Source organism: Podarcis filfolensis (assembly GCF_964270895.1).
Source record: "Podarcis filfolensis genome assembly, chromosome: 8".
NCBI classification, from domain to species: Eukaryota; Metazoa; Chordata; class Lepidosauria; order Squamata; family Lacertidae; genus Podarcis; species Podarcis filfolensis.
In genome coordinates this window covers 62,410,262-62,438,048 of record NC_139611.1, presented here as the reverse complement: position 1 = coordinate 62,438,048, position 27,787 = coordinate 62,410,262, and the positions used below count along the sequence as shown (strand labels likewise).

General features: G+C 43.4%; 2 protein-coding genes and 1 long non-coding RNA gene across 5 annotated transcripts in view; 2 read left to right on the top strand and 1 right to left on the bottom strand.

Moving 5' to 3' along the window:
• Positions 1-27,787, top strand: part of MYOM3 (myomesin 3) — a 146,046-nt gene that overhangs the window by 70,653 nt on the left and 47,606 nt on the right. The gene's annotated exons all lie outside the window — the stretch shown is intronic.
• LOC310767977 overlaps positions 1-27,787 on the bottom strand; it is a 51,978-nt gene that overhangs the window by 13,985 nt on the left and 10,206 nt on the right. The window contains exon 1 of one of the 3 annotated variants that reach the window (XR_014551129.1): positions 5,572-6,851. The exons of the other annotated variants lie outside the window; for them this stretch is intronic. This is a non-coding gene — a long non-coding RNA (uncharacterized lncRNA). Of the gene's footprint in view, positions 1-5,571; positions 6,852-27,787 lie in introns of those variants that run through there. 3 annotated transcript variants of the gene reach the window in all.
• IL22RA1 (interleukin 22 receptor subunit alpha 1) lies at positions 85-19,103 on the top strand. Its single transcript, XM_083625543.1, has 7 exons — positions 85-395; positions 2,891-3,023; positions 11,015-11,193; positions 12,269-12,456; positions 13,930-14,065; positions 15,114-15,238; positions 16,493-19,103. The coding sequence occupies exons 1-7, from the start codon at positions 353-355 to the stop codon at positions 17,438-17,440; spliced, it is 1,752 nt and encodes a 583-aa protein (XP_083481669.1). The 5' UTR covers positions 85-352; the 3' UTR covers positions 17,441-19,103.

Below are 27,787 nucleotides of genomic sequence, written 5' to 3'. Positions count from 1 at the left end.
TCTGCTGGTTGAGGTAATAGTAAATGAAGAAGAAAAAGGCGACTAGACCAGAAAAACCAGTTCCTGACTTCTCGTGTGGAATGTCAGCAGGAAGTCCCTTATCAGGAAATATGCTTGGCTTGGCTTCAGACTGCTGGATGCCCTGATGCCTCTGGCACTTAAGCAAAGAAGACGTTTCCGACGAAGCTCGCTCGATTCCATGTGCTGCAGTGGGGACAGCGTTACCGTATTATCTCTTCAGCCTAGGCAGACAGGGTAGTCCAGGATCACCAGCCTGGAGCCTTCCCAAATTTATTCAGCCAGTGTTGAGGACAGCTAGCCCCATACCACGACTCTTTGTGCCGTGCTATTAATGAAGGAACTTCTCGTCTTCTGGGCCCTGTGCTCCCTAGTGGGTAAGTAACCAGCCTTTGACTCCTCTTTATTAAAGCCTCTCTTCATGATCTCTGAATTTCTTTAAGCTGTAGCGAGAGTTTACCAAGCAGGCAAACGTGATCTCCGTGGTGGGTTCTTGCTCCCATTACCTTTGTTTCGAGCTTACGCCCTGGAGTGGCATTGTCATAGCTTCACTTGTTTCAACTGTCACGCAGGTAGAAACAGCCTTCATCTATGGCAACTGGGGCCAGTGGCAGACCTGGGGTCTCAAAATTCAGCAGTGCCTTGTGTGACGCCAAAATTCAGTGCCCCCACCTCTTGCCTTCCATTATGCAGCATAGTTGCAGCATCTCCTGCTGTGCCCCCCAGGCTCTGCGACAAAGCAAGTCGCACTCCCCTCTATCTACCTCTGACTGGAGCTGCCTATCTTATTTCTCTCTCTCTCTCCTTTTATTTTCTTTATTTCTATTGTCCTTTTCTCTTCTTTTCTATTCCTAATTTTATTGTATTATGGAAATGTTTAAAATAAAATAATCTTACTAATCTTAACTTTATACGGGTTTGAAGGTATGGTATGCACTAAGCCTAGGATTTCAGTCCTAAAGAGGAAAGTTTTCCTCTCAACAGATAGGTGGTCTCCAACCTATCTGGGGCGCTGGGGGGGGGGAAGCAAAACAGAAAGCTGAAATGAAATCAAAGTATTTCTTAGGTCTTTTCACTACACTGTCAAAGCAGGAGTCCAAGCTGGGAGTTGTTTTTCCTTTTCCCTCCATGGGAGGTTTTGCCCTTTGAATAGGGAGAAATGTGGGCTAGACTCTAATTCTCATCCTTATTGCAATTTGCTGCTTGTGAAACTCTGAGGGTGTACACAACACACTTTTAAAGCACACACACAACCAAGAATCCGGTAATAGAAGCTGGACTTGTTGAGAGAGTGGGCTTTGAAGAGGTCCTCTTGCCCATGGGAACTGCAAAACCTGGAGCCAACACCAGGGATGCCAATTTGAATAAATTATTTGGGGTAAGCCCTGCCCCACATAATCGATCACAAGACACGGTACGCGCACACCATTAGAATGGCAATGCCCATCAACTTTGGGGGCCCCAGACCCCTAGGAGTTGACTCCTACAGCCAACACCCAACACGGCAGTTTGCATCGCTGCCATGAGGCGAGGGTAATGAGGTATGGGAAATCCCAGCTGCATGTTTTTCACTTTTACAATTCTAAAAAACAACTGTAAACCTTTTAAACAATGCGGGTCTGTATTTCCTGATCACTGCTGCCAAAACACCACTCAGCTGAGAATGCTTGACAGGTTTAAGGCAATAGCCAGCTCCCCACCTGAAACCGTTGTTTGTTTGTTTGTGGGGCGGAGAGCCCATTTCAGCCCAAGGCAGCCTTTTGAAGGGCTACATGCAAGTGGTGGGAGGGGCTAGAGGCAAAAGTGAGCAAAGCAATGAGTGTAAATGCTACCTTTGTACAGCAAGCTAGTTTCTACGCACATATCTCTGCCTATCCTCCGCCTACTCCAAGGAAACTGTCCAGTGAGGCAAAAACCCTCAAGGAGGGGGCAAAGCAAGGCCTGAGAGGGCCAGGTAAAGTGGTATGGAGTCCCCACTGGCCTGAGTTTTATTGCATTTCTACACCACCCTTCCACCTACAAAATCCCAGACCAATGTACAGCAATACTGCAACAAAAAGCAGCAAATAAAATTCTCTAAAATAGGGGTTCTCAAACTGAGGGGAATTTCGTTCTGCATTTGTTCTGTGCTCCCACTGCCGGTTTGGGAAGTGGTGCACACATGACATTAGCCACAAACATTAAGGTGGATAATAAATGTTATCATTAGCCATATCTATCCTGTCATTTCTTATGAAATACTGTATGGGGAAAAATAGAGATGGGGGATAAATTTGATTCAGTTCACATTGATAACTGATTCTATGAAATTTGCATCTTCCTAAAACAATATGAGAACTAAAACAGGGTAGTTCATCGAAATTCGCAAATATCAGAATTTTGCAATACAGTTTTCCAATCACAGATGGTTTATAAAAATATATTAAGGAAAACTTTACAAAAAAAAAATCAATATATTAGTTAAAATAATATACTGGGTGCATTATATTGTGAGGAATATATTGTTAGTCAAAACTGCATGCAAAAATATATCTATTTGCAGAATTACTCACAAACATACTGGAGAATTTTCATGCGGATTTTTGACCCCAAAAAAATAATATATCCACCAGTTGTTGAAAAAATGTAGAGAACTGTATTTAAATTTTGAGAAATGAGAAATTGAGAGAGCCAAAATGGATTGATCCTTCCACCCCTTGTTTCAATGTGTCGTTGTCCCTACCACCACCACGTGCAACCAGCTTTAGTCTGAATTGAGAAAAAGAATGACCCTAGCTGCCTTTTAAGTTGGTAAGATATACACAGCCTAAGTACAGAGACTGCACGTTCTACGGTTAACCTCTAATAATCTTTTTCTCTCTCTTCATTGTAGGGAATTTGCTAGCAGAGAGATCACCACTCATTCAACAACCAACCTTTTCGTCCACAAACTTTGAAAATATCTTCGCTTGGAAGAGCTGGGGGGAGCCACTTCCAGGCACGGTGTACGATGTACAGTATAAGAAGTAAGAAGACTATTCCTTCTCCTTACTTGGTGTGACTGTTACTCTTTGAACCCACAGATCTCAGATAGGGAGAAAAATACTTTGCTGTGGGAATAGCATTGTGTCAGGTCCAAGGAAGAAACAGACCCTGGCCCAGCCCAAGACATTTTGCTGCCCAAGGCAACAGGCAAGATGATGTGTCCTCCCCATTCTAGAAACAGAAGCCAATTGGACTTTTCAGTACTGTCTATGGGACAGCGTCCTATGCCACATTTGATGGCAGCAAGTACATATGGAGAAACACAGCTCTGTCCTGTAAGAGAAGGGAACAGTTGCGGGGGGGGGGGGACTTAGAAGGGGACTGCCATTGTTGGCCCCACCCACCCCCAGTATCTGCCGTCTGAAATGATAAACTTATTCTGCCTAATGGTTGAGGCGGCTCTGGATACGGCCATATTTTGAGGCTGTTGTGTAGCTTTAGGTTCTCACTAATGGGCGTTGACAGCCCCAGTTATTACATTTATAAGGAGCTCAATGTGGTATAAATTGATCCTCCTATCCATTTTATCTGCAAAATAGGCATGTTAGGCTGAAAGGCTGTAACTGGCCCAAGTTCACACAGAGAGCTTGATAACTGAGTCACTGGCGGAGGAAGAGGAGTGCGGGGGGGGGAGCGCACCACCCCCGGCAGCGCGATCCCAGCAGGGTGCCATCGTGGCTGCCCTCCCCACCCACACAGGGCACCACACCCCTGTAGGTGGTGTGCCCCCAGGATGCGCACCAGCCCCGCCCCCACCTGCTCTCCGCCCCACAGTGCCGGAGCACAAAGCTCTGCCACTGAACTGAGTATGGGTGTGGACCCCTGTCTCCAGCGCTCCAACCACTGCACCACACTGGTTGCCTTGTGCCAGTATCGCAATGTGAATACTCCCAGTGCAAGGAATTCAGGTCACACCTAAGTGGCAGGGTGCAGAAGTAGTTTTGCCATTTGGAATGCAACTGGCAAATGAGAGGCAGCCTTGAGGAGCTGCAGTGCCACTGTAGCTGTGGGAGGAACTGGTGCTGCTTGCAAGACTTGCTTGCTTCCCCTTGCTCAGCATGCGGGCATGTAAGCAAACATGGAAGTACACACATTCACCAATCTGTTTTCCATGGATTTATGCACGGTGTTTGGTGGTCCTGACAAAGGACTCAGATACGTTAGAGAACCAACAGTGTTTTAAATGTGTTATAAACATGTAACACCAGATGCTGCTGTAGAGCAAAAAACTTTGTCTATGCAATTTTACATAGAGCTTTTTCTTTTGTTATAATGATTGAATTCATGGCTTATTTATAGCGTTTCCCCTCCTGTGTGTAGATTCAGCCCCAGTCAAGTGCTCTTGCATAGAGCACTTGGGCATTATCCGTATTGTTGGTTTGTTAAAACCCAACTAATTCTACACTATATTTCTGCAATATATATATACACCAAACAGTGGTACCTTGGTTTACAACCATAATCCATTCTGGAGGTCTGTTTGTAAACCAAAACAGGTTGTAACCTAAGGCGCGCTTTTGCCAATGAGGCATCAAAAAAAAAATTTGTTCGTAATCCAAAAACAACGGGTTGTAATCCAAAAAAAAGGTTGCAAACCGGGACACGCACTTCCAGGTTTGATGTGTTTGTAATCCAAAACATATGCAAACCAAGGTACCACTGTACTATATTTCTGCAACATAATTGTATAAGCATTAATGCAAAGTACCCTTTTATACACATTGTTGTAGGTATCTGTTTATGTGCTGGTAACTAGGAAACTTGGGGTATACATATATGTGCATAAAATGCATATTATAATAATGCACAAAATATGCAAGAATTATTCCTATTCTGGCAGAACAGATAAAAAAAGAGCTCTCTTTTCATCATGCATGCCCACGATACAGTCCACTTCATGCTGTTGCACAAGTAGACCCAATCTGAATGTTTTCCAATAACTGTAAAATGAGCAAAGACATATCTAACTCAGATGACTGGGTAGGGGTGGCGTGTAAACAAATCCTCTTGATGACAGCTTTCACCCAATTTGCTTCCATCACATTGCTGAGATAGCTGATGTCCCCCTGAACTGCATCGTACTGTAGATTTTCCTCTGTTGCACAAGCTGGAGAACTTGGCACCCAGACACTTTTCTCCTTTGATCTTTCCAGTAAACATAACCCTCTGGTTGCAATCCATAGATGGGTTATGAAATTCTCATTAAACCTTAATACCTAAATTGAATATTCATTGTAGCAATTAAGCTAAAGAGCAGAGGGAGAAAAATATGCAGATAAATTACACCACTGCCTGCTTTCGAGATGCAAAACAGGGAGGAAAAGAGATCCCTGGATTTGATCTGAAGGGCACTAGATAGCTTGAGAGCTACACACACACACACACACACTTTTAGGGAACACCCACCAAGACATAATGAATGGATGACTGATGAAGAGACTGGCGACGATGAAAACATATTTATGGCTTTCGCAGTAAGTGACACCATCTCTTTAAAAACTTGCCCTCCTCTTCCACAAGCATATTTACCCACAAAGCCTTTTGCAAACTTGGTAGCAGACAGTTGCAGTTGTCATCTTTCTGTTCTGTCAACCCATGAAATTGCTGGCAGAAAGTCTGGAGGAGGAGGAGGAGGAGTTGGGTTATTCCTCTAATCCTGCTGTTGCTGCTTTGCTAAAGCTGCAATCCAAATCCTAATAACACAGAAGTAAACACTGAACCCAGTAGGACTTAACTGTAAGCAGACATGATTAGGATTGCACTGTAGGGTGGTGACTTTTTAAAAAAACTCCTCACCTGAAACCTTGTTTGCTGACAAAGGCTTTTGGAAAGTTGGGAGGAGGTTACAGTCAGTGCATCTCTGGCCTATAGGGACACCTGGTCTCCTCTTAACTGCAGCTTTGTTTTGCTCGCAGGGGCTTTTAGAAAGTTGGGAGGAGGAAGAATTCGATTCAGTTCTCATTTTAAAGTGAAACTGCCCAATTTGCACTTTCAAAAAACAATATGAGAACCAAAACCCATCCACCCATCCACCCATCCACTGAAATCCGTATTTCTCCCAATCTTGCAACAATGTTTGCAAAAATGCATTATGTTAGGGGAAAGAGTGCTTAAAACACATATATTTATGAAAATAACATATAAATGTGTGTTATATTGGGGAGAATTGCTCACAGAAATGAGTCCGTTAATCAAAACCGCACACAAACATGTTTGTTGGGAGAAATTTGCACTAAAATCCTGACAACTTTTCATGGCGAAAAATTGTAAATCGCTGCAGCGATGTAGAGAACTGAATCAAAGACTGGGAAAATTAGAAACTGAGTTCCATCCCTCCATCCCTACCATCAGGTCAAATATGGCGGGCAAGGTATACTACACGGCAACTTAGTGTCAGCGTAGCCAGCATGGTGCCCTTCAGATGTTGCAGCCAGCATGCCCAAGAGCCAAGGATAATGGGAGTTGTAATCCAAAGACTGTTGGCTGCCTCTGCCTTAGTGAAACACCCACCCCTTTGCCCAGGCCTTGTGCCTGCTGCGACGGTAAATAAATGCACTTGGTGCCATCACTGCATTGTTTTCACTGTGCACTGAAGACAAACCACTCTACCCTGGCCCTCTGACATATATATTTTAGGACCTACTCAATTTCCCTTTCTATTTTTCCATATACAGTGGTACCTCGGGTTAAGTACTTAATTCGTTCCGGAGGTCCGTACTTAACCTCAAACTGTTCTTAACCTGAAGCACCACTTTAGCTAATGGGGCCTCCTGCTGCCACCGCGCCACCAGAACCCAATTTCTGTTCTTATCCTGAAGCAAAGTTCTTAAACTGAAGCACTATTTCTAGGTTAGCGGAGTGTATAACCTGAAGCGTATGTAACCTGAAGCGTATGTAACCCGAGGTACCACTGTACTTTTCTGGCATTTTCTTTGATGTAAATACTTTTAACCGGTTTTAATGTCATTGGTTTTTTTGGTTTTTTGTGCTGCTGCAACCCAGCCTGGGACTCTGCAGCAAAGGGCAGAAAGGAAACTTGATAGCCGAATAACTAAAATGGTGACAAGCTGGCACCCCAAGAGAGAGAGCCTTCCCTGTTCTACATATTTGGCATGCCTCATTCAAGGGAGGAATATGAGAGGAGCCACTCCTCCTGCGCCGAGGATGATGAAACAAACAAAATGATGGGCTATTATGATGGGTGGAGGCTGTCTGGAAGGAGGGCCTGCACAGAGGTGCCATGTGTCCTTTTTTGTATTATAATAATAACAATAATTTATTATTTGTACCCCGCCCATCTGGCTGGGTTTCCACTCTGGGCGGCTTCCATAGAAAACCAAAAATACACTAAAATATCACAGATTAAAAACTTCCCTGAACTTAAGATGTCTTCTGAATGTCAGGTAGTTATTTATCGCTTTGACATCCGATGGGAGGGCGTTCCACAGGGCAGGCGCCACTACCGAGAAGGCCCTCTGCCTGGTTCCCTGTAGCTTTGCTTCTCGCAATGAGGGAACCGCCAGAAGGCCCTCGGCGCTGGACCTCAGCATCCGGGCAGAACGATGGGGGTGGAGACGCTCCTTCAGGTATACTGGGCCGAGGCCGTTTAGGGCTTTAAAGGTCAACACCAGCACTTTGAATTGTGCTCGGAAACGTACTGGGAGCCAATGTAGGTCTTTCAAGACCAGTGTTATGTGGTATCGGTGGCCGCCCCCAGTCACCAGTCTAGCTGCCGCATTCTGGATTAGTTGTAGTTTCCGAGTCACCTTCAAAGGTAGCCCCACGTAGAGCGCATTGCAGTAGTCCAAGCGGGAGATAACCAGAGCATGCACCACTCTGGTGAGACAGTCCGCGGGCAGACCCTTCTCAGCCTGCGTACCAGGTGGAGTTGGTAGACAGCTGCCCTGGACACAGAATTGACCTGCGCCTCCATGGACAGCTGTGAGTCCAAAATGACTCCCAGGCTGCGCACCTGGTCCTTCAGGGGCACAGTTACCCTATTCAGGACCAGGGAGTCCTCCACACCAGCCCGCCCCCTGTCCCCCAAAAACAGTACTTCTGTCTTGTCAGGATTCAACCTCAATCCATTAGCCGCCATCCATCCTCCAACTGCCTCCAGGCACTCACACAGGACCTTCACCGCCTTCACTGGTTCTGATTTGAAAGAGAGGTAGAGCTGGGTATCATCTGCATATTGATGGACACCCAGTCCAAACCCCCTGATGATCTCTCCCAGTGGCTTCATATAGATGTTAAAAAGCATGGGGGAGAGGACGGAACCCTGAGGCACCCCACAAGTGAGGGCCCAGGGGTCTGAGCACTCATCCCCCACCACCACTTTCTGAGCACGGCCCAGGAGGAAGGAGCGAAACCACTGCATAACAGTGCCCCCAGCTCCCAGCCCCTCTAGACGGTCCAGAAGGATGTTATGGTCGATTGTATCAAAGGCCGCTGAGAGATCCAGCAGAACTAGGAAACAACTCTCACCTTTGTCCCTAGCTCGCCGGAGATCATCAACCAGCACGACCAAGGCAGTTTCAGTCCCATGATGAGGCCTGAATCCTGATTGGAAGGGATCCAAATGGTCCGCATCCTCCAGGCGTGCCTGGAGTTGTTCAGCAACCACGCGCTCAATCACCTTGCCCAAGAATGGAAGATTTGAGACTGGGCGATAGTTGGCCATACTGGCCGGGTCTAAAGATGGTTTTTTAAGAAGCGGTTTAATGACAGCCTCTTTCAGTGGATCTGGGAATGTTCCCTCACAGAGGGAAGCATTCACCACCCCGCAGAGCCCATCGCCCAGCCCTTCCCGGCTTGCTTTTATTAGCCAGGATGGGCAAGGATCAAGGAGACAGGTGGTTGGTTTCATGCGTCCAAGCAGCCTGTCCACATCCTCGGGGGTAACGGATTGAAATTGATTCCATGCAACTTGACCAGAATTCTTGCATTGTATTCTTGTATTCTTGCATTGCACCCCATCCATGAGATTCCTACTGACAAAGGCCACCAGCTACCAGAGTGGTGGGGAAGTATGCTCTTCTTCCTCGTATTATTGTCATTATTTATTCAGTTTATGGCCAACGCTTCCTCCCAAAGCAGCCCAGGGCAGCAATGGATGGCAACCAGCCATCTGAAAGTAAGGCAGTGGCTCAATGCATGCAGAAACAGGTACAATCCCTGACATCTCCAGACTGCGCCTAGAGAGACCTCAGTCTGAAATCCAGGAGAGCTGATGCCAGTGAATGTAGGCGAGACTGAACTAGATGGACCCAAGGTCTGATTCAGTGTAACATGACACCCTCTGCTCTTTTCATCCAGTGCTTTACCAACTGCACTGGGTCCTGGTGGAGTACAAGGTGCTGGTTTCAACCTTTAAAGCCCTATGCGGCCTAGGACCCATGTACCTACGGGACCGCCTCTCCTGGTATGCCCCTCGGAGGACCTTAAGGTCCACAAATGACAGCATTTTGGAGATCCCAGGTCACAAGGTGATTAGATTGGTCTCAACTAGGGCCAGGGCCTTTTCAGTCCTGGCCCTGACTTGGTGGAACGCTCTGTCACAAGAGGCTAGGGCCCTGCGGGACTTGACATCTTTCCGCAGGGCCTGCAAGACAGAGCTGTTCTGCCTGGCCTTTGGTTTGGACTCAGTCTGACCCTTATGTTTCCCTCCCCTTATGGTTTTGATTTATGGGCTACTTTTAAAATGAGGCTGCATTTTAAATTGCATTTTAACCTGTATTTTAAATTGGTCCCCCCCCCATTATGTTTTTACTGCAATTTTACTGGTGTTAGCCACCCTGAGCCTGACTCTGGCCGGGGAGGGTGGGGTAAAAATTATTATTATTATTATTATTATTATTATTATTATTATTATTATTATTATTTTCACTTACGCAGGAAAAAGTAATAGAGTTTTCTTAAGGACACCATTGGGCTGAGGGTGAAACCTGCCTTCTGACCTTAGTGGCCCACATTATGTGATGTGATCTGCACTAACTCCACTGTGTCCCAGGTGGCAGCCTGTTTGACCCCTAAAGTATCTGTCATATGCCACCTTAGCATTGTTTACAAAGGACGCTTTTTAAAAGCAAAATTGTCCTAGAGATTGGAGGTGAGAGCTGCCTTGGTGATGTTAAAGGCGCTGGCCAATCGGTGCTGTGCAGTGCTCAGTTCTGCTGCTTGCCGAACCAAACAGGTTCCTGAACTCAACCCTGGAGTGAATGCAGGGCTGAATGCAGAAAACTCACTTCCAAATAGGCCCAACTGCTCTAAAACCCTCACATCTTATTTGTCTTAAGCTGGAATCCCGGCAACAATAGCACAGCCAGCCAAGCGGCTGGTAGCATTGCAGCTTGCAACACACACTGCTCCATGGCAGATCCAGGCACGTGTCTCCTTTTCACTGATGTCTATCTCAGACCTGAATTGCCTTCCCTGTGGTTTAACAGTGACGTGTGCTGTCTATGCCACTGCCTGCTGTTCTCCACCCACACATTGCCTAAAGCAGATGGGGAGCAGTGGTTGTGGGGCAAGGGCTGTAACTCAGAGCTAGAGCATCTGCTTTGCATGCAGAAGGTCCCAGGTTCAATCCCTGGTGGCATCTTCAGGTGAGGCTGGGAAAAACACTAGCCTGAAATCTTGGAGAGCTATTGCCAGTCAGTTTGGATAATAGAAGAGTTTGGATTTGATATCCCGCTTTATCACTACCCTAAGGAGTCTCAAAGCGCCTAACAATCTTCTTTCCCTTCCTCCCCCACAACAAACACTCTGTGAGGTGAGTGGGGCTGAGAGACTTCAGAGAAGTGTGACTAGCCCAAGGTCACCCAGCAGCTGCATGTTGAGGAGCGGGGAATCGAACCCCGTTCACCAGATTACGAGTCTACCACTCTTAACCACTACACCACACTGGCGCTCTCTGGATAATACGGAGCTAAATGGGCTTTTGGCCTGACTCAGCTACCTTTGTTCATAGGTACGGGGATGCATGGCAGAACAAAAGCGAGTGCCAAAACATCACACGCCGCTCCTGCAATCTCACGCTTGAAACAGAAAACTTCACCGAGTGCTACTACGCCAGAGTGAGAGCCACCGTCCCTAACTGTTGCGTCTCCGAATGGGCTGAGTCCTCAAGATTCTATCCCCGGGAAAACAGTAAGTGGGTAATATTGTAAACTGGGTTGGGGAACTTCTGGCCCAGCCGTCAAATGTCTACCAAAGCACCTGTCCCTCAAACTTCTCTCCAAACCACACACTCTCTCCTCTACTTTAGTGGAAAAGTGGGAAACATTGTTAAAAAGTAAACAAGAAAATAAACGTCAACAGTTTGTAGGGTGTCTCGCCACTGTGGCACTATGATGGGGTAAGATGCATTTGTTGAAATTCTCCCTTCCATACAGTAGTTGAAAGCTGCAGGAGTAAGGTAAACATGTTCCCCAAAGAGAGGCCTCATGTTTCTTTAAGAAAGCTGCCTCATTCAGCAGGTGCAGCTATTGCAGGTTGTGCGGATGTTGCTGAACTACAGTTCTCATCACCTGTGGCCATTGGCCGTGCTTGCTGGGGCTGATGGGAGTTGTAGTTCAGCAACAACTGGAGGGTCAAAGGTTCTGCACTCCTGTGCTTTGGTCCTCTTCACACTGCTCTGACACTCATCGCTTTCCCCAAAGAATCTGAGAACTGTAGTTTGTTAATGGCACTGGGCCAGTTCCCAACACCTTTAACAAACTGCAGTTCCCAGGATTCCTGGGGGAGAAGACAAGAGTGTTTACTCTTGGGTTGGTTGGGGAATCGTTTAGGGGGTGTTGTTGCTGTTATTGATATTAATTTTTAATTTATTTTATCTTAAGTTTATTTTAGATCTTAATATGATTTATGTGTATTTTTTCAATTTGGTTGTGTATTTTTTGATGTTTTCTTTATGGCTGCTTTTGTTGTGCTGTAATTATGTATTTATTCATGTTGTAAGCCGCCTTGATCATGGTTTGAACTGTGGAAAGGTGGCATACAAATAAAATTATGCATATACGTATGAATGTTTTAAATACATGGTGTAGACATCATGTGAGGGCCAAGGGTGCTAACAATGAGAAGTCAGTATTGAAGAAACTGAGCCAATTCTTTTTAAATGCCTCAGTTATCCAGTTCTCAAAACTACTATCACTAAACTCTTCAGTCTTAAACAAATCCCTTTTGCTTTCTCACTCTTGCTCTCTCTCTCTCTCTCTCCAAGCCATTATTGGGAGTCCTGATGTGAAATACACACCCAGTGTTAATTCAATAAAGTTCTATGTACAACCTCCTGCTACCCCTCTGAGAGACAAGGATAACCAGATCCTGACCGTCGTAGACATTTTCAGTCAAATTGGAACGATTTTTGAATACGAATTAACGATACATTGCCAAAAGACAAAGCAGGAGGTAAGGGGGGGGAGGTGTATGAGAGAAAATGGTAACTTTGGGGGGAAAGTACCCAATTCTTATTTCTTTGACTGTTGTTGTCCGTCTCAAGAGACAATGGAATGCACTTCTGGGGGTGAAGTCAAACTGCTGTGTTAGCAACACCAAAGTGACCTCCCCAGGGTACAAGCCTGAGCAGTGTGCCCAGATGACAAAGTGTGGTCCAAAGAAAAGCAGAGCAATATGTTTGACATTAGTTGCTGGAAGGAGGTGTACAAGGCACCATCCGACTGTCTTAGGGACTCCACTCTGGATTTGTGTAGGGTTCCCTCTTTGGCCTTTTCTTCTCCCAAAGATATCCTGCAAGGCAGCAGAGGTTTAGGGTCAGAGTTTTCCTGAGAGCCAGTGTGGTGTAGTGGTTAAGAGTGGTAGTCTCGTAATCTGGTGAACGGGGTTCGATTCCCCGCTCCTCCACATGCAGCTGCTGGGTGACCTTGGGCAAGTCACACTTCTCTGAAGTCTCTCAGCCCCACTCACCTCACAGAGTGTTTGTTGTGGGGGAGGAAGGGAAAGGAGAATGTTAGCCGCTTTGAGGCTCCTTAAAGGGAGTGAAAGGTGGGATATCATATCCAAACTCTTCCTTCTCCTAGATGGGCTACCTTCCTACTGCACACTTCTTGAGGGTCAGTGGAGTGTTATTCCATACAGATTAAGAATGGGAAATAAATTCAATTCAGTTCTCATTTAAAGACAAACCTATCTCATTCACATTTTCCAAAATAATATGCAAACCAAAACACATCCACCCTTCAATATTTGCACTTCTCTGAATGTTGCAGTGCAGTTCTCCAGCCGTGTGATTTGTCAAAAAAAGCACATACTGAAGTGTGCATAAAAATACATACATTGGTGAAAATAACGTACAAATGTGCATTATGTTAGGGGAAATTGTTTTGCCAAAATGTGTGGATTAGGCAAAACGCATACAAAGATGTGTGGATTAGGAGTAATTTACACTGAAACATTTCTGAATTTTCAAAGGGCATTTTTTAAAAGAATTTCATACTTATGTGGAAACATGGAGAACTGAACTTCAGATTGGAGAAATGAGAAACTGAGGGTAACCAAAAGTTTCAGCTTCAGTCTTTAGCTCTCTCTGTGTTGTTATACATATTCATGCGGAAACACCCTTGTTTTATGAAGTGTCAGGAGTAAGTTTCATGTTATGCTCAGTTCACAGCATGCAGCTACATCCTCTGTTTTTCCTGAGTGAATCAGAGGTGCAAGGATCCCTGATGGTCTGGAGAGGGCAGGTTTATCCCCAGCTGCCACCAGGAGTGGAAATCAGGGGGTTGAAAACAGAAGACACAACTATATACTACACATTAAGCATAACATACAGTTTGGCCCTTAGCGGAGCTTTGAAAGTAGATAACACAAAGTACCACTTTCCCTACTTAAAATACAAATCTCTCTCTCTCTCTTTCTCTCTAGTGGGTCAAAGTCAACAACAACAATGAATTTGAAATCTCTGACTTGTATCCCAACACCGAATACAATGGAACAATACACATAAGATATTCAGACAAAATCAGCAAGCCTTATGTTTTTCGGGCAAAAACATTATCAGGTGAGAGACATTGTTATGAAATGCTGCCAGATCTTAAGTGCTGAAAACATTAGAGATGAAGTAGTCACCACAGGGAATTTTCCCATTGTGAACCTAGTGGCACAACTTGCATCACAAAGGAATGTACCAATCCCCAGTCTTGCCTGCCACAAATGAGTCTATGGAGCTCTTTGTCCCCCCCCCCCCCCAATCTCAGTGTATTTATTTATTTTACACAGGTACATATACCTTTCCATGAATGTGAGTTAAGCCCTTATCTTAACAACAAGAAAGCCACAAATATTTTGCAAACAATGAAACACTGCTTGAGGGATTTGGAATGGGTTGGTGATGTTGCAAGTGCTAACCAAGAGGCATTAACCAAGAGGCACCCTTCACAGCAGGGTGACTAAATTACACCGGGCTGAAATCCTGCAGGAGACAAACCCTGTTCCACCACAAGAAACAGGGGACACCAGGAGCAGGAAGCAGCTTCCATCTCACAAATGTTGAGACCTGTTACCTGCCCTCATATAAATAAAGACTTATGCTTCATTCCTGTGGGAAAGTGTTACACTTCTGGACACCACTGTAAAACTGCCCCTGGTGCTCCAGGTTCTTTGAGTATGTACAGAGGCCCTGTGGGCATCTTTGCCATTCATAGACTTTCTTTCTGCTCTCCACAATAAGGGCATTTGCTAGTTCAAAAAGTAAAGGGCCACATAGCTCAGTAGTAGAGCAGAATGCAGAAGTTCTCATGTTTCACCCTCAGCATCTCCTAGTAAGGCTGTGAAAGACCCCGGTCTGAAGCTTTGGAGAGGCGCTGCCAGCCAGTGTAGACAATACTAAGATAGATGGACCAATGTTCTGACTAAGGCAGCTTCCTTTGTCCCTATGGAGATTCATCACTTCCCTTTACTTCGGCTGGAAAGATGATGATCCTTTATAAAAGCTCAGACCAATCCTATGAACTCTTGAGCCAGAATGACTAGACGATGCATGCCATCTGTTCCTGCCCTCTCAACTCTCCTGGTCTTGCTATCTTTAACGGTTTGTTTTCTCTCTCCAGATACCACCTGGTTTGCATATTTATTCGCGGTAGCTCTGTTTGCAGCACTGTTGATCTTTGGAACAATATATTACTTCATTTACAAGTATATTAAACAGCACGCCGCACAGCAACCCACGTCTTTGGTATGTACTGTACCTCCCCCCCCCCTTTATGGAAGGTTGTTGGATTTTTTACTAATGAGCCTGGGCTTTTAATTGCTGGGCATTGTTCATACATAAAAGAGTGGCGCCTGAAGGGCAAGGAGAAGGCCGTAGACCCCACCCAGGAATGCTGGAGAAATTGTTGCACTGCCTGGGTTCCTAATAGTCTGATTTCTCTTGTATTAATTTCTTTGCAAGTGGAGAGACTTGGTGGAATGGTTACTCTTGTAAACAAAACATGGCAGTTCTTGGTGTTTACTAACCAGGAGTTCCCATATTTTGGCTTGGCTTAGTAGCCACCTGTGATTTTTGTGGTCGCCTCAAGCTCTTTGGAGAACTCAAGGGAACTCAGGAGAAGAGATAGGATCATTTTGCAGTGGGCTTTGGATAAAATAGAAGCAGTGCTTTCTACAAAGCCCATTATGAAAGGGGATAAGTACCCTCTCTCTCCTCCCCTAAATTCACGGAAGGTTCCCTGAGGGCAAAGTTGATTCTCACCCTGAAGTGAAAAACTTTTTCCTCTTAGAGGAAGGAGCATAGCTTAATGGTGGAGCCACTGCTTTGCGTGCAGAAAATGCCAGGTTCAACCCGTGGCTTCTCCAGGTAGCAGTGGGAAGGACCCCTGCCTGAAATCCTGGTAAGCTGCTGCCCATCCCTGTAGCCTGTCACATTTGACCTCAGGCCCAGGTGCCAACTGTGGCCCTCGAGTCCTCTCTGTCTCGCCCTCAAACTCTTCACAGGCCACACCCCCTCTGACCAGGCCGCAGCCCTGCTTCACACACTCCTTGAATGTTTTTGCCCAGCTGGGATGTGACCTTGAACTCTGGTAATGTCTTGTGCCTGCCTGGATGGAAGTTAAAGAGGAGTGTGTGAGTGCCTGTAGAAATTAGTATACAAAAGTGAAATTTACATTCATTGCTCCACCCTGCCCACCATTGGCATGTGGCCCTTGGAAGCTTGCCCAGAAGGGAATGTGGCCCTCAGGCTGATAGAGGTTCCCCTTACCCCTGCTGTAGTCAATACTGACCTAGATGAACCAATAGCCTGACTTGGTGTAAGGCAACTTCCTGTGTTCCATGCTGGCCCCGCGGCAGAGAGTGAACTTGATTGCTTAATGGTGGGGACTTCCTGCTTCACCACTCGGTCCTTCCGCCACTCTGCTTCATCTCTCTAGCTGCCTACGTTTATGCTGATGCTTATCTCTGGCAACTAAATTTAATCCTTCTTCCCTGATAGGATTTCAAGGATATTTTACGCTCCCAACCTCTCGTGCCGAGAGTGGAACATATTCTGAACCCCTATGAATCGTGCAAGCCTGTCCAACTTACTATAGAGAAGCACCAGGCACAGATCACCCAACATCAGGGAGTATTCAGCCTGACCGAAACAGCTTACCAGAAACAGGCCAACGCACCACTGTTCCAGACCATTGCTCAGCATGCAGGTTATACACCACAAATGGCCAAGAACAACCCACCATGCACACCAGGTCCTTCGCCTTTAACATATGGAGTGTGTTTTGAAGGCACCAGCTGCACCAAAGCGAATTCTTCAGCAAATCAAGTGAGGAAGCTCAATTCTTTAGCTGAGGGCTCCTTGAGCAGCGAGCATTATAAAGCACAGCCGCCAGAGCAGATCAAAAGAGAATTGTGGGGAAACAAGCCCCAACAGATGCCGGTGCCTGTGTTGGGAGATGCAGAGCGAACTCAATGTCTGCTGCTTCAGGAAGACATGCAAGATATGCCACAGCTGCTTCCACCCCTTCTGGAAGAGACAGTACCTGCCACAAGAGGCAACAAGACAGGGAGCTACAGAGAGCAGCCGGCAGAATTGCAACCATCTGCAGTGGAATTCGACCAAAATGCCATCTCAGATGGCAATCTTCTGTCAAGCGTGCCACCATCCTTGTTTTCACATCGCACCTGCAGCAGCCTCATTCAAGATCAGAACCCTGGGCAGTGGGTGGCCTGGGATTTGACAGCCTGGACGAATCCCCAGCATCAGCCTTTGGGACTCCCTGTATCGGACTGCATAACTCAAGTGAGCAAGGGGTTGGAAAACAAGCCTGGGTTCCTTGGTACAAACCCAGATACCTTAGACTCTGCCCACAGCAATGGGCTCTTCACAAGCCTGTTCAGAGACTTGGAGCTGAAGGTGCAGTGGGATCAAGCGTCTGAGGAATAATGGTTAACGCATCCGGCAGCTGAGGAATGGAGCGAAGGGAGGCGATAACACAAGGGAGGTGGAAATGTCTCCCTCCTAGACAGAGTTGAAAGGAAATATCTTTTCCCAGCTGTTCCTGAATCCTCTTTGTGAATCACACTTCAGCCCATTAAAGGAAAACTAAATGTGGTTGATAGGTACCCTGCCAACTGGGTGGGTACTGCTGGCATGATTATTCCCAGGTGATTCTGTCCCTCACACATTGCTGGTTAGCTTGCACAAGGAATCCTGACAGTGCTGGTCCTATCTTGTGGCAGATACCCCAAACTTGAGTTGCCGGCTGATCAGGTGGGGGGGGAAACACACAGATTGGCCTCCCTTTGTGTTAACTGCAGTTTTGCCTGCAAGTCGGGAGGCGACGCTTTACATGGCATGGCGATAAGAACAACCACCTGCTCATGTCAGCAGAAGAAGCTGCTGCTGTTGATCAGGAACCACCAGTGTGGCGCCTGTGGGCACCAGGGTGCCTGGGAGTTCCTCCTATGGTGCCCACGAAAGGTCTCAGTAAATTTCCACCAAACAAATCCACAGTGCTTGCAAGAGACTGCTTGTTCTTCTTGCTCTGTTCCTGTTTGCACTGACTTGGCCTCTCCTACATTGCACACCGCCCTTAAACATGCTCACATTTCATTGGATGCCAGGGCTGGACACCTTCCTGCCCTCCCATTCTGAACAGATGGTTGCTGCAAAGAGCTTCTCTCTGTGAGCAAGCATGGCAGTGGCTGATTAGGTACCTTTTTCCTCATGGATGACAGGACTGTTGATGGGCTGAATGCCTCCACCATTTTGTGGACCCATCTCTTTTTCTGCTCTTTTAGATGTAAGCCATTTTGTCGCGTGCCACATACCCACGGCAGCCATTTTCTGACTGGTGTCTGTTTCCTCAAAATTCCACATTTGCTCACTGGCTCCTAAAGTTTGGCCGCTCCTGAGTTAAAGGGACAGGAACAGAAGCAGCAGAGACATTGGTGACTCTTCCCCAGTTCTGTCTTACATGGGGGGGGGGGGGGAGAAGTATGTACTATCTTTGTACTTTACTAATAAATATTTTTATTATTAGTCTGACTTATTTTCAGTCTACAGAGAGCTAAAAATTGTATTTATAGTTCAAAATAGCCTATACCCTTTGAGAAGTTGTCTGTGTTCCAAACTTCACAGCTAACTTGATCCTGCAAAATGCACTGAACCAAACAACCAGGTCCAAACACAACGGAATGTAAGGAAAGCTTTATTAATAAATTGCCTGAGGCAATGATTCCATAATTCCATGGAAGGGTGTATATACTCAGATGATTAATTTTCTGGAGCCAAGTATAAAAACATTAAAAGAGCTCTTAAAGGAAGGAAGAATTACAGCCCACTAAGTTCTACTCAGGGCAGACCCATTTAAATCACTTAATTTTAATGGATCTACTCTGAGTATTGCTAACAATAGATGTAGCACAAGGTAATTTTAAGCTGTTTTAGTATTTTAACTTTTGTATGTTTTAAAATGGGGTTGTAAATATTTCTTGATTTTACTGTTCTGTCTTTTGTAAACCACTTTGAGAATTTTATTTTTACAGTCAAGCAGTGTATAAATTTTTATGAAATAAAAAGTAAATAAAATACATCAACATTGTCATAGGATGGAATGGGTCTACTTTTCTGACATTGCTCTGATGTCAGAGAGGAAAATCCTCTTTGTCATTGTGGGAGCATCATGAAGCATCTGACATCAGAGCTGCAACGTCCCTAGGGCTCCAAATGCCCCCATTTCAGAAACAGGGAGAGGATTTGAACGTGTGCTTCAGAGCTTGCCTAAATCTTCCCTTCCCTTTTATCTCTCATTGTTTCCAATGGAGAATAAAACAAGCAAAAAAAAAGCACAGCACTCCACTTTTGTTTTTGTTTTTTTTAAATATATTTTATTAATTTTCCATATATTCATATCATATTAGCAATTTACAATAAATTTTCGATTTTTAGACTTCCTTCAGCTTCTCTGCCAATCGTTCGAATTCTAATTTTTTAATACACATTTCCAAATTTTTATATTACCTTTATGCTTACCCCCCTCTTATATTTTGCTTTTTTGCAATATTTCTTATTCTATTACAGAGCTTCTTTAAATGCCACTAACGTTATTTCGTTATCACTTATACATTGCCAATAGTCTGCTAATTTTTTCCAGTCCTCGATAAACCTTTGATCTCGTTGATATCTGATCTTCCCAGTCAGTTTATCAAGTTCTGCATAGTCCATCAGCTTCGTTCTCCATTCCTCCAACGTTGGTATTTGTTCTTGTTTCCAATTCTGGGCCAATAGTATTCTTGCCGCTGTCACTGCATATTGGAAAATTTTGTGATCCTTTCTATTTATTTCATTACCAATTATTCCTAAGAGGAAAGCCTCTGGTTTCTTAACAAATGTATATTTCAACATTTTTTTCAATTCATTATATATCAACTCCCAGAAGCTTTTCACTTTCTTACATTCCCACCACATATGGAAAAATGTACCATCTTTTTCTTTACATTTCCAACACATCTTACATGTTTTGTACATTTTTGCTAGTTTTACTGGTGTGATATACCATCTATATATCATTTTCATAACATTTTCCTTTAATGCAGTGCATGCAGTAAATTTAATACTTTCATTCCATAGTTTTATCCAATCGTCAAATTGTATGTTATGTCCAATATCTCTGGCCCATTTTATCATGACTGATTTAACTTCTTCATCCTTTGTGTGCCATTCCAGCAATATTTTGTACATTTTGGATAAATTTTTGTATTCGTTATTTATTATTTCTATTTGAAATTTAGAATCCTTCTCTGCATATCCATATTCTTTAAGATCTTTCTTAAACATTTCATTTATTTGAAAATAGTGCAGCCAATCATACACAAATTCTTTCACTTCTTCATAGGGTTTCATTTTCCATTTCCCCCCTTCTTTAATGATCAAATTTCCATATGTAATCCAATTCTTTCTCATATTAATTTTTTTAACCGTCATAACCTCTAATGGCGACAACCAGTGTGGAGTTTTTGTTTCGAGTAGGTTTTTATACCTCTCCCATATTTCTATTAACGGTCCTCTGAAAATGTGGTTTCCAAAACCTCTATGGATTTTCTTCTTTCCAGCCCATAAATATGCGTGCCATCCAAATCTATTATCAAATCCTTCTAAGTCCAACAATTCCGTATTTTCTAATTTTATCCATTCCTTTAACCAACAGAGACCTGAGGCTTCATAATACAATTTCAAGTCTGGCAAGGCGAAGCCTCCTCTTTCTTTTGCATCAGTCAGTAATTTAAATTGAATTCTTGGCTTCTTTCCTTGCCAGATATACCTTGAAATTACTCTTTGCCATTCCTTAAAGGCCCCAGTCCCCTTAATTATAGGAATTGTTTGGTATAAAAACAGTAATTTTGGTAGCACACTCATCTTTATCGTTGAGATCCTTCCCCAAAATGATAATTTCATTCGTCCCCACATATCCAGATCTTTCTTTATCCCATTCCACACTGGTATATAGTTATTCTGATATAAATCTATATTCTTGGGGGTTATCCAAATACCTAAATATTTCACCTTTTTCACCACTTCTATACCTGCTTGCTGCTGTATACTTTCAATCTTATCTGAGTCCATATTCTTAACAATTATTTTAGTCTTTTTCTTATTCAGTATAAATCCTGCCACTTGACCAAATCTCTCCACCTCCATAAGTATGTTTTTCATACTTTCTAAGGGATCTTCTACTGTTATAACCAGATCGTCGGCAAAGGCTTTCACTTTATATTCATTCCGGCCTACTTCAACCCCTTTTATTGCCTCATTTTCCCTTAATGATTTTAGAAAAACCTCCAGTACCATGATGAATAACAGTGGTGAAAGCGGACACCCTTGTCGTGTACCTTTAGATATCCCAATTTCCTCTGTAATCACATTATTTACAATTAATTTAGCTTTCTGTTCCGTGTAGATTGCTTTAATTCCATTGAGAAATTCCTCCCCTACTTCCATATATTCTAAACTTTTTAGCATAAAGTCCCAAGATATGTTGTCAAAGGCCTTTTCTGCGTCAACAAATATTAACATCGCTTGCTTCTCATTTCTGGCAGTCAAATATTCCAAAATATTTATTATATTCCTTACGTTGTCTCTCATTTGTCTGCCAGGTAAGAAGCCCGCTTGGTCCTTATGTATAATATCCTTTAATATTCTTTTCATCCTTTTCGCCAAAATACTTGCAAAAATTTTATAGTCTGTGTTGAGTAATGAAATAGGCCTGTAATTTTTTACTTGTGTTAAGTCAGAATCTTGTTTCGGAATAAATGTGATAAATGCTTCCTTCCATGTTTCCGGGATTTCTCTTTCTTTAAGAATATTGTCCATAACTTCTTTCAGAGGCAACGACAGGATGTGTTTCATCTCTTTATAATATCTTGCTGTAAATCCATCCGGTCCTGGGGCTTTCCCTTTCTTAAGTTCTTTTATAGCTTCTTTTATTTCATCTAATTCAATTGGGGTGTTCAGCCTTTCTCTTTTTTCTGTCGGGATCTTCTGCACCGTTTTTTCTTTTAAATATCTTTCTATTTTTCTCATATTATTCTTCTCTGTTCTTTTATATAGATGTCTGTAAAAATCCAAGAATCCTTTTCTGATGCCTTTTGGGCTGTCTATTTCTTCTCCCTCCACGATGATTTTGTTGACTGTGCTCTGTTCTTTTCTTTTTTTGATTTTGATTTTAGAGCGGAAATTTTGAGGATGTTTGCAGAAATTAAAGAAAGTGAAAAAAATTTAGAAACCAAATTAGAACAGGTGGATAACAGAATTGGTAAAATGGACAAAAAAATTGATGAAACAGTTAATGAACTTAAAGGGCAAATAAAAGAGGTAACTAAAAGAACACAAAAATTAGAGGAAGGGTGGAAAAGAACAAAACTAGAAATGAAAGATATGAAAAAAGAGGAGGAGAGGATGAAAACAGGTATGTCAGAGATGAATAAGACCCAGGAGGAAGTGTTAGATTCGATTGCAATGAATGAATTAAGACAGAGAGAAGGTAATTTGAGACTGAGAGCAATACCGGAAACACAGGGAGAGAATATCAAAGAGAAATTAATAAAGGAATTGGCACAATGGCTGGAGATAGAGCAGGAAGAGTTTGCGAAGACAGTTCAAAGTGCATTCAGATTGAGAGTAAAATCAGTTAAAACACGGAAAGTACCAGGAGACTGTTTAATCACGTTTAAAGATAGAGACATGAGGAATCAGATACTACAAAAAAACAGAGAAAAAAGACTAAATATTGATGGGAACTACATCATCATTTTCAAAGATATTCCAATAAGACTGTTGAAACGAAGAGAGCCATATAAAGCATTTGTACAAATCCTCAAGAGAAACAAAATAGAATTCAGATGGGAATTTCCTGAAGGAATCTCATTCTTCTATAAAAGCAAGAAGCATAGATTGACCAGTCCAGAAGAGACAAGCAAGTTCCAGAGAAAATACAAAGAATTAAGAACAGAAGAAGATGAAGAAAAAGGAGCTGTAGGAGGAATAGCGGTAGGAGGACTGGGCTCAAGAGCAGGTGAAGAAAAAGAGGAAAGAGGAAAAGGAACAGATGAAGAAGAAGAAGAGGAGGAAGAAGAAGAAGAAGAAGAAGAAGAGGAAGAAGGGAAAGCAAAGGAACAATAAATTTAGAGGAAAAAAGAAGATATTTAATTTAAGAGGCAAAAATGGCATTAAAAATTTGGAACTGGAATATTAATGGAATGAATGATAGGAAAAAAAGGAATAAAATTGAACAATATTTAAAAAAGGAAAATTTGGACATAATTTGCCTACAAGAAACTCATGTGGCAAGGAAACACAGAAAAGTCTTGATTAACAGAAGATTAGGGAATGAATTCATTTCTTCTGACAAAAGTAAGAAGAGAGGAGTGGTAATATACGTGAGGAGTAAAATTGACGCCCAACAAATCTTTAAAGATGAAGAAGGAAGAATTATTGCGATACAGATCAAATGGCAAGGCGAAAAAATAATAATTGTCGGGATCTATGCACCAAACGGAAACAAGGTTGATTTTTTCAAAAATTTGGAAGAAAAGCTGTTCGAATATGTAGACCAAAAGATAATAGTACTGGGGGATATGAATGGAGTGGTGTCACTGGAAATGGACAGACTGAGAGCAGCAGGAATTAGTAAAGAAGGGAAACTTCCAAAAACATTTTTCTCATTGATAAAAAGCTGCAATTTAATAGACATTTGGAGATTGAGACACCCATTGGAAAAACAATTTACATTCCATTCGGATCCGAACCAGTCAATGTCAAGAATTGATCAAATTTGGGTCTCAAATGAGCTAACTCCAAGAATCAAACAAATAGAAATCCAACCAAGAGTAATATCAGATCACAACCCAATAAAATTGGAACTACAAGGATATGAAGAGAGAACACTCAGATGGAGAATGAATGATTACCTTCTAGATGATCAAAAAATTGTGGAGAAAGCCCAAAAATCTCTGACAGATTATTTCGCAAACAATTACAATAAAGGCACGAAAATCAACACGGTTTGGGACGCTAGTAAGGCGGTTATGAGAGGATTTTTTATCCAGCAGAATTCTGTCAAAAATAAAAGTAGAGAGAAAGGAAAGAAGGAAATCTTGAGACAAATAATGGACAATGAACAAAAATTGGTTAAAAAACCGAATAATGAGAAAGTCAAACAGAATATAAAGGCGTTGCAAACACAATTTGCGATGATAATTAATAAAGAGGTGGAATGGAACATAAAAAGAATGAGACAAAGGAATTTTGAATCAGCGAATAAATCAGGAAAATGGCTAGCCTGGCAAATCAAAAAAAGAAAAGCACTCCACTTTTGTTTTAACTAGCAAACAGACGAAGCAATGCAATCCTCACTTCCACCTCAAGCCATGTAGGGTGTAGGCAGTGGCTGACTTTGGTGGTACGGTGCCCTGAGCAAGGACAAAATTCCCACCTCCCAATATTTATTATTTTCACAATAATTCCTTTCAGTACAGTTGGTTTTTTAATGGATCTTCTCAGGAGGTATCCGTATAAATATAGGTTAAAAAAATATTATTATTATTACTATTATTTTGCGCCCCCTCGGCTTGGCACCCTCTGCAGGGGAACTGGCCACACAGCTCTAAATCTGGTGCTGGCACAGTGGAACCTCAGTTTTCGAACATCTCTATTGGCGAATGTTTTGGCTTCCAAATACCGAAAACCTGGAAGTAACTGCTTCGGTTTTCAAATGATTTTTTGGAAGCCGAACATGCCACATGGCTTCCCTTTTGAGTTTCCCTATTGTATTGAGGCTTCCGTTTTCAGTTTTCGGTTTTCGAATATTTCAGAAGTTGAACGGTCTGCCGGAACGGATTACGTTCAAAAACCAGAGGTTCCACTGTATGGAATAATGTGGTAAAACTACCTCTCTGTTTCACCATCCTTTGATTTTCCCAACAAAAGCACAACCCTTTTGCTCACTCCAGGTGAGCACCTGGAACCCCCTGGAATCTTGTTACTGCTCAGCAGAGATTGGGGTGGGGTGGGGTGGGGTGGCATGCAACCTTTGCAGCACTCTTGCCCTGCCAACATCTAAAGCGTATTTGGCAGAAACTCAAACGTAGCTGCAGGGCGAGAAAATTGCTACCATTCACATTTAATTAATTCACATTAATCTCAATTTGCATGGTACCTCTGGTTACAAACTTAATTCGTTCCAGAGGTCCATTCTTAACCTGGAACCATTCTTAACCTGAGGTACCACTTTAGCTAATGGGGCCTCCTACTGCCGCCACACCACCACCGCACGATTTCTGTTCTCATCCTGGGGCAAAGTTCTTAACCCGAGGTACTACTTCCGGGTTAGTGGAATCTGTAACCTGAAGTGTTTGTAACCCGAGGTACCACTGTATAGGAAGAAAAAATGCCAACATCCTTTGAAATTTTGCAGTAGTGGCAGACTGTAAAATTTCACTGAAGCCCTGTGAGACACCAAAATCCCTCCCTCCCCCCCCCACCTTCCATGGGATGTTATAGTTGTGACACCTCCTAATAAGCTCTTCACCGCTTGCGCTCCCCTTTGTTTGCAGTGTGGTTCTCCAGCCAAGTAATTTGTAAGAAAATGCATAAACTAGGGTAAAATATGCATATAAACACATAGAAATGACATGTGGGGAATTTGCACTAAAATGCAAATTTAGTGAATTTTCAGGCGGACAAAAAAACAACAACCACAACAACACACTCTCATGTGAAAAATGTGGAGAACTGAACTAAAATTGGACAAATGAGAAACCAAAATGGCCAAGCTCGTCCATCTCTGTTCAAGACAACTGGAACTCTCTGCTAGGAAGTCCATATGGTGACCTTCTGGCAGCAGGTAAATGGGTTTTTATTCAGACAGAACTTTGCCCTGATAAGTTGATTTGTCTGTGGCTGGTATGTTGTAATTCGTTCATCTGGCTGCTGTCCTTATTGATTTTAGCCGCATGTTTCACCTGCCGTTTTTGTTCCTTTTTCATTACTGTTTTGCTTTTCCCCTTTCTTACTGTTTGGTAGCTGCTTTGGCCACTCTTTGGTTGAAAGGAGGGGTCCACATTTCACAATAAACATTGAATAAATCAATATTTAGGTACAGTTTTCCTGTGAGTTAGGGAGAGCTATGAAAATGAACATTCTGAAAGTGGTTCAAAAAGTCTCTTCAGTAGGCGGGAAGGCCTTCTCAGCTTGCTGGAGCATGCTTTAACATCTACGAGATACAAAGATAGGAACCGTCCTAGAGGTTATAAAACATGCCCCATTAAGTATGAGTCAGATATTGCACCTCATATGGGGCCACTCCCAAGTGAAAGAACGTCACATCACTAACATGCCTTAAAGCAGGGGTTGCCAAATGTTTGGGGCCCACGGGTACATTTGCAAACTGGAGGAACACAAGCTGCAATTATACTTGGAACAAGCCTTAACCAAAGTAAAACACTTCTTCCAAGCCTAATTTCAGCTAGGGAGGGTGGGGAACAGGACCCTGCAGAGAAAGCCTCTGTTGGCAACTTATGACCTAAAGCAGTGTGTGAAAATAAATAATCTTTGCTACATCTAGTAAATAGCAGCAGTTCACAACCACAACTTATATTTCAAGCACATTTAATGCACATGGCTTCGCCACAAATAATCTTTGCAACTGATTACCATTCACAGAACTACAATTCACAAAACCCTTAACAAAAACTACAGTTCCTTTCCTTCCTTCCTTCCTTCCTTCCTTCCTTCCTTCCTTCCTTCTTTCCTTCAAGTTGCCATGTGCTTTAAAAGTGTGCTGAGTGCACTTTAGATATACAGCAGTACCTTGGGTTAAGTACTTAATTCGTTCCACAGGTCCGTTCTTAACCTGAAACTGTTCTTAACCTGAAGCACCACTTTAGCTAATGGGGCCTCCTGCTGCTGCTGCACCACAGGAGCATGATTTCTGTTCTCATCCTGAAGCAAAGTTCTTAACCCGAGGTAATATTTCTGGGTTAGCAGAGTCTGTAACCTGAAGCGTATGTAACCTGAAGCGTATGTAACCCGAGGTACCACTGTATGGGTATGGCTCAACCCCAACGGGCATATAAACGCATATATTAGTGAAAGTAACATACCAAAACACATTACATTGGGGAAAATTGCTTGCACAAATGTAAGCCCTGGTCAAAACTACACACAAAAATGTGCTTATTTGAATAAATTTGCACAAAAACGTTGATGAATTTCCACGAGGACTCTTTAAAAAAAAATCACAAACATGTGGGAATGTAGAGAACTGACTGGAAAAATGAGAAAGTGGGAGAAACTGAAATCCACACATTCCTCGTCAAGAGAGAGGCTGAGTGGTTGTGACCCTAAAGGAAGGGGCATGTGCCGCTGTCTGAAGCTTGGGGAAACGTTTAGTGGGATCATCATCAGTCCATTTCCTCCTTCCCTGACCCTGGGCAAGCAGCTGCAGATGTTGCTGACAGCCCAGCCGGCCACCTGTTGGTTTCCATGCAAGGACGGGGCTTTAAAGGGGGCAGGCTGCCCTGCCAGGGGCCGCGTTCCAAGCTCTTGATGTGGGATGCTTTTCTGAGCAATAGCCCGGGGATCCCATGTCAGCAGCATGCCAGGTGATGCCACTCAGCCAGTGATTAAATGCCACGGCGGAGCCTGTTCCTGCTCACTTTTTAAAAAGGAAACCTCACACACAGAACCATCAGTGGGGACACCACTGGACCAAAGGGGGAGAGGCCTTCCATT